Source organism: Benincasa hispida, chromosome 1 (genome assembly GCF_009727055.1).
Source record: "Benincasa hispida cultivar B227 chromosome 1, ASM972705v1, whole genome shotgun sequence".
Lineage (NCBI taxonomy): Eukaryota > Viridiplantae > Streptophyta > Magnoliopsida > Cucurbitales > Cucurbitaceae > Benincasa > Benincasa hispida.
Window position 1 is genome coordinate 51347430 of NC_052349.1, and position 10570 is coordinate 51357999.

At 37.0% G+C, this 10570-nt stretch overlaps 1 protein-coding gene across 3 annotated transcripts in view; it reads left to right on the forward strand.

Moving 5' to 3' along the window:
• Positions 1 to 8695, forward strand: part of LOC120070353 (DNA ligase 6-like) — a 48358-nt gene extending 39663 nt beyond the window's left edge. The window contains exons 14-19 of one of the 3 annotated variants that reach the window (XM_039022288.1): positions 5313 to 5347; positions 5450 to 5511; positions 5584 to 5745; positions 5829 to 5917; positions 7131 to 7230; positions 8150 to 8695. In XM_039022288.1, coding sequence (XP_038878216.1) covers positions 5313 to 5347; positions 5450 to 5511; positions 5584 to 5745; positions 5829 to 5917; positions 7131 to 7230; positions 8150 to 8458 — 757 coding nt within the window. In that variant the 3' untranslated portion in view covers positions 8459 to 8695. Of the gene's footprint in view, positions 1 to 5312; positions 5348 to 5449; positions 5512 to 5583; positions 5746 to 5828; positions 5918 to 7130; positions 7231 to 8149 lie in introns of those variants that run through there. The other 2 variants (XM_039022289.1, XR_005479857.1) reach the window with 2 other exon arrangements.
• The last annotated feature ends 1875 nt before the right edge of the window (positions 8696 to 10570 follow it).

Below are 10570 nucleotides of genomic sequence, written 5' to 3' on the forward strand. Positions count from 1 at the left end.
AGTTAGTTAGGTGTGAAACAACCCTTTCCTTTTGGGTCTATTTAAAGGGATCATTGTGTACAATTCTAATACAATCAATAATACTCTACTTCACGATTTTCTCCAAGAATTGAGTTACATCAGTTACCTTCAGTTGTTGCACTTGTTTGATAGGCCTTTCCACATCTATCGCCCGTTCCCTTGTTGGCTTCCAATCCAGAGGTTTGCCATGAATATCCCAACACACTCCTTTATTGTGTCCTGGTTTTCTACAATGCTCACACCATGATCTTGGTTTCCGTTGTTGATTATCAGTTCCTTTGTAGTCCTGATTTCGATTGTAGTGGTAATCATGAGTATTTATACGTACCTCATTACCAAGATTTCGAGCAATTAAAGTTGATCCTTCAGGTTCAGAGCTTGCAGACACTCCTAACAGTAGTTTCTTCCTACTTTCTTCTCTTCTTACTTTTGCAAAAACTTCTCTGATGTTAGGTAAGGGTTTAATAGCCAAGATTCTACCACGTACCTCATCAAGGCCAGAAGAAATTTGAACACTTGTTTCTTCTCAACTATCTTTTTACATATAGCTCCATCTATAGTGCATTCCATTTGTGGCTTTCAAATACATCAAGTTGTTGCCAAAGACGAGGCAGTTGGGTGAAATAGTGAGTAACTTGCATATCCCCTTGCCGTATCTCGTGAATTTTGCCTTTAATTTCAAATTATTCCACTGTATTTTCTTGGTCGGAATAGGGTTTCACGAGCTGCTTCCCAGATGTCGCTTGCAGTCGAGAAGAGTAGAAATCCTTCACCAATTTCTGTCGTCATGGAGTTGATTAGCCTTGACATAACCATACTATTTTTCAGCTTTTCATGTCCTGTATTTTGGATCAACTTGGTATGGGATGAGATTTTTGCTTGATAGATAATCTTCCTTTCCTTTTCTACATATAAACATGATAACATATTGTGACCAAGGGAGATAAATCCTTCCATTTAGTTTGTGATTAGTAATTGGAAGAATGGTCCCTTCTGTACTGTTAGTATTCATAGATGTCATATTAGAATGTTCAATTCTGTAGAGGAAGATATTTACCACTTACCCAAATATTCCTTGTAACAAAGGAAAAACAGAAAAATACTTTCTCACAGACTTGAAGCTTGATGAAAAAATTATCCGAAATAATATAAAAAATGAATACGGAATGTCCAGACTCGGAAATGAAAAAAATAATGTGCCCAGTCTCGGAAATAAGGAAAAATGATGTGCCCAGACTCGGACGGAATGCCCAGACCCGGAAATAAGAAACGACCTGGACCGCGAACCTGATTCAGCAACCACAACCCACGAATCGGAAATAAGAAATGGCACGACCCACGATCCAACCTGGTTGGCTCCACGACTGGATTCAATAGCGGCATGGACTCAGCCCACGACCTGGATATGTCCGACCCAGTTGGATACACGCGACCCGATTGTCCCACGATGAGAAATCCTTGCTTTTTGTTGCTCAGCCGCGACTTCAATCCACGATTCTTGGCTGGTCTGCTTCAGAAGGTTTCGATCGGTTGTGGTTTGCTTTTGACGTGAGCTTGACTTCAATTTTCTTCTATTTGGATGATTTGTCACGGATTGGCTTTGGATGTGAAACTCCCGTTCATAGATAGAGTTTTTCTGATGCACAACTTCAAACGAATGGGTATGTTGATTGAAGTTTCAATGCCCTGTAGTTCCTTACTAGGGTTTCGGAAGTGAAAATTCACAGAGATGCTCTGGTACCATGTTGATAATTTGAATACTTTGAATTTTTTCTCATATCTTTACAAATGGGTATTGTCCTAATATATACACTGATGAGAGCCAAATATAAAATATTACAAGAAAGGAATGAACACTAATTACAAAATAATATTCCAAAAAGAGGGGAAAGGAGAAGACTTTCTATATTCAACACAATTCATCAAAATTTGCTCAATACAAGGGAGGGGTCTCTATTTATAGAGAATTACATGTGAGATAGGGTCTAATATTAAATTTACTAAACTATCCATATTTCTACTACGTCATATTCTATCCCTCCCAAAAGAAAACTCGTCCTCGAGTTTTAAAACGAAAATGAAGGTAAAAATAAAAAAGTAATCCACTTGAACGGAAATAACTATGAACATCCAACATCAATAATATCCAAATTTGATGGTTCAAGGCAACAAATCCAACAACTAATTGGTTCAAAAAATCCTTTGTTGTACAAAGATATGCAGAATTCTTAGAAGATTTAGGACCTTGATCAAAAGTCAGATTTTTTTTTTTTGTCTGTAGGTATGGGCTGAAAATTGAAATTTGGGCTTCAGGAGGTGATTCACGCGGGAAAATTGGGTTTTGTTCATTAAAATTCAGGATTCTCAATTTTTTTTATTGGCCTTCTGGAGGTTATTCATGTGGTTCGATTCACATGGGTTATGGGTTGAAAACCCAAAATTTCATAAACATATTGGATTTTCTTGGTCGGGTTAGGAAAAAGGAAATGGGTCAGAGAATTGTCAATTTGGGTCGGGTCTAGGGTTGGGTCTTTTGGGTCGGGTCAGAAAGGGAAAATCAGGTAAAAAAATTTGCAAAAATGTTCACCTCGCGGTCGCACGACTGCTTCATCTTCTTCAATTTCACATTGGACGACAGATAGGTTGCCTACGAGCTTCCAAGGATCTCCATCATCAACCACATGATTTTCTTCTTCCTTCTTCCTTCTTCCTCAGGTCTTTTGTTACGGCCACCACTGCCTTGTCAGTGATTTTGCTGGAAAACCCAACTTTTTTCGATTTGGGATATGTCATTTCCGAATCAACTTGCCCATGGTTATTGTCTATTTCTACCTTTGCAACGTCTTCGATCTCTTCCAAATTATGTTACACAAACTCCAATTTAAAAGTACTTTTGTCGTTTTCATTCCCACTGGTGATTTCTACTACATCATGGTGGCTTGCATAATATGAATTGGGTAGTTTCTCAGCGTCCTCAATTATTGGGTGGCCTCGGTATCGAAAATTTGAAACATCGAAATTCTACTCTTCTTGTGAAATGGACTTGACGATTTTTATTTGAGCATGACGCTTTATGGAGGAAGCTCATTGTTGCTAAGTATTATTCCTCTGATTGTGTTCTCCCATCTCTGGTGATTCTTCTATAGCTCCTTGGAGGTACATTTGTCAATTTACCGATCTGATTGCCAATCGGATAAGTCGTCGTATTGGTGATGGTTCTTCTACATCTTTCTGGCACGACTCTTGGCTTAGTTGTGGTGTCCTTGTCAACACTTATCCATGGCTCTTTCGTCTTGTGCAGCAACCTAAGGTTATTGTTGCTAACGCTTGGATCTCTTCTACGTCTACTTGAAATTTGAACTTACGTCGTAATCTTACTGAATTGGAGATTGCTGAATGGGCTTCATTATCCCTTCATCTGGCATCTGTCCGATTGCATTCCTCCCCTGATACTTGGTTATGGCCACTTGATCCTTTTATGGGCTTTACTATTAAATCTCTTATGACTGATTTGGTGGGTGATCTGGATTCGGGTTTGACTGACCTTTATTTAGCGATTTGGAAGGATAGATATCCCAGGAAGATTAAAATATTTCTTTGGGAGCTCAGCTGGGGTACCATCAATACTGCTGACCGTTTGCAGCATCGTATGCCTATGTCTTTTTCTCGCCCTTGGTGTCATGTGTCAGAAGCATGCTAAGTCGCTGATTCATCTATTTTTTCATTGTTTTTTTGCTACCAGCTTTTGGGATCTTCTCTTGCCTGTTTTTGGTTGGTCTTTCCCTTGTCCTAATAACGTATCAGATGCTTTGGCCTCAGTGTTAATGTGTCATCCTTTTGGTGGTACTAAGAAGGTGATTTGGTTGGCTTCTTTCGTGAGTTCCTTTGGTGCTTATGGGGTGAAAGGAACAGAAGACTTTCTAATGATACTTGTTCTTCTAATGCTCGGTTTTTTGAGTTTTTCTTCTCTATTACTTTTTCTTGGTGTAAATTAAAGCATCCTTTCACTCATCCCAGTTTATCAATTTTGGTTAGTAATTGACGATTCCTTTTGTAATTTCTTTACTTGGGGTTTTCCCCTTATACATATCAATGAATTGTTTCTTTTACTAAAAAAAGAAACATTCACGGCGATTGCTATAGTGGCGCAGTGACAACTCTGATGGGAGTTTAGATGAAACAAAAAGACATTGGACAAACCGTGGGCAGTTGAACGATAGTGATGTAAACGGTAGAAGCTACGCAAACATAAAATTTACCTCAAAACATCGGTGATGTTACAATCAAAGATGAACATTAAAATGGCTGAACGCGTGCACGATGTTGGGCTATGGTTGACATTAGGCCATGGTTGGAGTGTATCTTTGTGATCGTATGGGTCACTGACGGAGATGCTACACAATCTTGAAGACAAAAACTCAGAACAATCAATTATCTGCAAGTGTGAAGATTCTGATTGGAAGTAGAGTGCATTGTTTGAACTCGGTGGCTAGGGTATTTTTGTAGTGACAGCTAGAATTCCTCAGGATTTCTTAAGAGTTGAGTTTCACTGCTCTAGAACTATATTACTATATTAGATAAACATAGTGTTCCATCTCAAAATCAAATTCACAATGAGAGGAGTTACTCATGTATTTTATAAAATTTGTGACGTCTTTCCGTCTTTTCAACTTGAGATCCCCAAGATGATGCCTCTTTGGGTTCACCATTCTTAAATCGGATCCTAATTTTTTGGACTGAATACCTGTTTAGGCTTCATGAGTTTCGGGCTACCTCTTGCCCTTCGGGTTTTTTTATCAAACTCTTTTTGTATGCCCTTGTATTTCCTTGTTTCTCAATACAAGTTTGGTTTCTTATTTGGAAAAAAGTGAGAAAAAAACCATACAAGGGAAGTAAATAAAAGAAAAGAAACATATAAGGGTCTATTGGTGAAAGACGGCACAGCCCACTAAATGAAGGTTTAAAAAAAAAAGGAGAAAACTAGTAGGCTTTAAACATAAGCCTTTGACAAGTTGGATCTCTAATTTTTTTCAACAGAAAGTTTCATATTTTGTATTTCGAGTACTGTAATGTCCAATTTTTTCATTTTTAACTAGAGTTTCTTCGTAGAGGGGAAACAACGTCAGTCATTTTTGTTGTCATGTCCAAGATCTGAGTAGTTATTAGTGTCCTACTACTTTGACTCGTGTTATATCAGTGATGCACTTTGGGAATTTTATTTTGATTCTAGATATATTAATTTCTCTCATTTTACAATATACAATATGAGTTTGTTAAATATCTCATTGCAGACTGCTGGGATTACCTCTCCGGCATAGACGAAAATGTATGATCACCATCTTTAGTTATTACTTTACTTTTTTCAAAGCTATAATCCTGCATGAGTTAGTCTGATCAGGTGCATTATTCACTATCCGAATTTTAACAGACTTGAAGGATTTGTTTGGTGATGGGAGGCCAGGATATTTTGAATATGCCAAAGAAATTTCAGTGAGTACTTGACTTCATATATGAATACGACACTAACAAAATGGTGATTTATGGAATTATTCTACTCTGCAGATTGAAAAGGATGACACCTGCTTAAACTGTGAATCCACTTTGACTAAATTAAATTGTTTCCTTGGAGAAGCATTCCAGTCATCGTGTGAAGGAATTATGATCAAATCTTTAGATGTAGATGCTGGATATTTTCCCTCAAAGCGTAGCGATACATGGTTGAAGGTCTGAAAATTATCTGTTGATTATTTGTGTAGATAAGAAGTATATTGAATATGTATGTCTGATCAAAATCTTCAACTGTTTAGGTCAAGCGGGATTATCTTGAAGGATTGAATGATTCTCTTGATTTAGTCCCTATTGGTGCTTGGCATGGAAATGGAAGAAAAATGGGATGGTAGTACCATACACCTTGACAGTTTTCTCTAGTCATTAATCTGGATACAAGTTGCATTTCTCATTCTATATCCTCATCATTTAAGACACTGCAAATCATTTTATTGTCTCATGAATACTCTTGGGGGGTGGGGGGAAGAAAAAAAAAATGAAAACAATTTCCTTTCCTTTTTTTTTTGTTTTTTTTTGTTTTTTGCTAATACGATCCCTAACTCTCAACTCCCTCATACATGTTTTCAACCTTCTCTAGAATTAACTAGCCTACCCCTGTAACTATAGGCTGAGCGGAAATGTTATTTAATCATTCCTTTATTTGTCCATCTTCTATAAGTCTGGAAAGAGTTGGAGAAGATTCCTCATTAAATAGACAGGCAATCTAGAAATGGTATGAGTGCCCTCCTCATCTCTCCCTAGTTCATTCTATCTTTAATTTACTGTCCAAAGGTCAGCTAGTTATGCTCTCTCCTCTGCATTACAATTGCTAGCTTGTATCTAATCTAACAATGAATAACAATCTACCTAATGTGAGGTTACTGATGGGGATATGTGGGGAATATTATTAGGATTGTAGTAAGGGTATATTAGTAATTAGGAAGGGAAGTAGATATGAAGTATAGCTAATAAAGGAAGTGAGGAAGGAGGGAACTGGGACTTGGGAAAGATCCCAAAAGGGAGTGTGCAAGTACCTCGAATTGCTGGTTTATCTGGTAGTTTTTCTTGATATTGTAATATATTAGTTTTGTATATTTTTTTCTGGATACCTAACTATTTTGGGTAAGAATATGAACAACTGAAAATGAGATGACTTTGATCCTTGGAATCCCACCAACAAATAACAAGTTGTGATTATTCTAGAAGCAAAAACTTTATGACGGGTTACCAATGGTCTGCACTGTATAAGCTTAGCAGAACTCCCGTTTTGATATTTCATTTCCTATCCTGTGAGTTTCCGGTGGTAGTCATTTAGTATGAAAACTATTAAGTTGTTGTATGTCTTCAATGATTGTCATTTAGTATGATAACTATTAAGCTGTAGGATATGTTAGATGGAAGTTGTCTTTGCGGTTTATGAAGTTCAAATGAATGGGAGGTAAACCAAACTGAGGGAGTTATGTGAATGAGTTAAAATCCTGACTTTTATATGAATAAGAGTTGTGATACATTAGTACTTGAAGTGAAACCGCTGTGCACAATTCCATTATTTACAATTCCAGGTTCAGCCCTTTCCTTATGGCTTGTTACAACCCTGACACTGAAGAATTTCAAAGCGTATGTCGTGTTATGTCAGGATTCTCTGATGCTTTTTATATTAAGGTAACTAGTTTTCCGTTTATTTATTTTCTTTCTGATATTTGATATATAAATTATAAATCAGGGTAGCGGTTGAAATACGTATTATCAATTTACGAGTGTAGTATTTTGTTTTGTTAAACTGTGATGAACCAACTTCAAAAGGAGATGAAGAACTCTCAACCAAAATCTCTAATACTGTTCAAAAGTATGTCAATATAAAGGGAACGGCATGAGAATCCTTTAGTAGGACCGGGTCATAATGTCTATTGTTTCCTTGTCAGAAAATGGACGACAAAACTCGAACTAGAGAAGAAGAGCTCCCAGAAGAGAAATAATAATATCTCGAATAGAAAAAATGGTATAATGAGAAATTAAAGTGCAAAGCACCCGACCATTTATCCTTGTAACAATAAGTATATTTTCCTTGCCCACCAAGCTCCGAACAAAGTGCGTGAAAGAGGGAAGTCCATCGAAAATAGTTTTCCACATTTTTTTGGTAGCATCTAGTAAAATCTCACTTGAGTCCCACTCGAACGGATAAGATCTGTATATGCTCACAGTAACCTTATGTCATGGGGTGTTAGCCTTTCAAGAGAAGCCCCTCAACCAATTTACCAATAAAGCCATGTTTTATACCCTTAAACTACCATGCCTAGATCTCTTGCGTCCAACGGCTAGCCAGCACTCTCAATTCACTAAGTGAGAGCCTTTTTCTTCATTTTCCCCCTCCAAGGAAAATCCTTTTATGCCCCCTACCAGTTTTCTTAAGCCCTTTGTTGGAGGAGTTCTATCCCTATGCTTTCTCTCTGTCTAATTATAAAGCATCTCTTATATTTGATGGATGTTCCATATTCTTATTAAGCATGAAAAATTGCCAGCATATTTTTGTTTATACTCTGCTTGCTTCATGGTGGTATGCTTCTTTTCATTGAAACTGCAGATGAAAGAATTTTTTTCTGGGGATAATATTTTGTGTAAAAAGCCAGCTTACTATCAAACTGCTGAAGTTCCTGATATGTGGTTCTTGCCACAATTCGTTTGGGAAATTAGAGGTGCAGACTTAACAGTGTCGCCAGTTCACCAGGCTGCTGTAGGTTTAGTTCATCCTTCTCGTGGTATCTCAATTAGGTTTCCGAGATTTATTCGTTCGGTTCCCGATAGAAATCCAGAAGAATGTAGCACGGCTGCAGATATAGCAGAAATGTTTAATTCTCAGACGAGGAAAATGGATGTTGCATCAGGAGATTAAGCTTTATTTCATCAGCCTTTTGGTGGACAGCTTGCTTCAGTTCTGGCTTTACATCACATGTATAAGGGAACTTGTAAATTTTAGAAATATGGGTTTTAGATATCCATGTCTTTTCATTTGTGAGGCTGTAAATTGATTAGAATAGGGGTTGATTTGGAGTTTCGATAGTATGTGAATTTCATTCTGTATATAAAACCAAACGTTTCAAGTTTATATATGAATTGCTTTTTCTTTCAAGTTTATATATGAATTGCTTTTTTCTTTCTCAAAAGTTTTATAATTATGCGTTGCACTCGGTGATTTTCTCCTCACTAGTTTAGTTGCTTGTTAAACTTTTTTGAGCGACATTCTTAAAGAAAAGTATAAATTAAGTTTGAAATTCAGCCAACTTTCGAACCTTTTGTCTGCCTTTCCTTTAAAAAAAAAAAAAAAAAAAAAAAAAAAAAAAAACATATCCCTAGTTGCCACCATGGATCGAACCTCCCATCCACTTAGGATGAAAGATCGTGCTAATTACTATTGAGTTAAGCTCACTCGGTAGTTGCAATCATACCTCTCTTCAATCATATTGGGAAATATATATATATATATTTTAAATATTGTAACGTGAATTGTGATAGGATACTTAAATGGGTTGTACATAGATGGGTATAGCTCACATTAAGGAGTTTTTTCTGAGTTATCGAAAATGTTGGAGGATTCTATTAAACCCCAATCCTATTCACAGAAACAGAAGGGGAAAAAAAAGGAATTGCACAGAAGGCATTTGCTGCAAAAGCCGTTAGAGAAGAGGAAATGCAGGGAAGGTCCACAAAAGTTGTTATAAATGGAAGATCTAGGAATTAGTGTAGGCGGGGGAATTTTGAGTAAAAGCTTAGAGTAGCTTTTAGAGCAAAGGACTATCAGCTCTCTCGGATGTGTTGATTTGCTATTTGTTATCTTTTCCTTTCTTTATCATCTTTGTTATTTCCTTCATTTGCTATTGTTAGTTGTGTTAACTATGAGGTTTTGTTTTTCTTTTGTGAGCAAGACTCTGAATATTCATCTATATAAATATATCAGTTCCTTAGAGCTTGTTGCTCTATTCTATTGCATATTTTGTTGGGTTTTATTGAATGGAGGGAAGAAAAACCTAACAAATTGGTATCAGATCCCATCAATCTTGGGACGAACAAGATCAGTGGCTCAAAAGCAAATAAAAGAAAGAATGGAGACCAATGAGAAAGAGATTCCGAAATGAAAGATATGCTCTTAGGCCTCTGCAAGAGTATCGAGAAACTTATTGAGGAAGTGAGAGACAATAGCTCGACGCGAAAGATTGAGGAATTTGGGACAACCGATGGGGCTCGTCTCAAGATGAAAGGGAAGATTGATGAAGTAGACTCATCCCAAAACCAAGGAATTAGAGGAATAGATAAGAGTAAGTATAAATGCCTTTAGATGCCTGTTTTCTCTGGTAGAAACCCGAAATCATGAATCTACGGAGTTGAGCACTATTTTGAAATCCACGAGTTGACGGACATTGAGGAGGTGAAGGTGGCCATCGTTAGTCTTGCTCATGGCGAGGTTGACTGGTTTTGATGGAGCCATAATCGTAAGGCAATCACCACTTGAGAAGAATTGAAGAAATGGATGTTTGATCATTTTCAAGACATTGGAGAAAGTTTGGGGGTACGGTTGATATAGATCAAACAAGGACCATACACCGATTACGTGAAGAAGTTTGTAACCTACTTGACACTATTGTCGAAAATGGCAGAGAGTGTGCTCAAGAGCGCATTTGTAAATGGATTGGACCAACATTGCATGCTGAAGTCATCAGTCAACACTCAACAACATTAGAGGTGATGGTATTGACATTTAACATGTGGAGGCAATTAGGATCTTAAGCACTCTAATTTCATCAATTTAAGCAAAGCAACATACAAGTTCAACAAGAGAAAATAGAGTTTTGAAGTTATACGTTTGTTGAACTCTTCAATCCTTTAATTCCAGTACGAATTTCCTTTTCAACAAGTTGTAGCCCATCACTTGATCTTTCCCTACTATCTTCTAAGACCTTAGATTAGATTATGAGATCCAAAATGAGTAGGAACTTTAAAGAAATAAAGG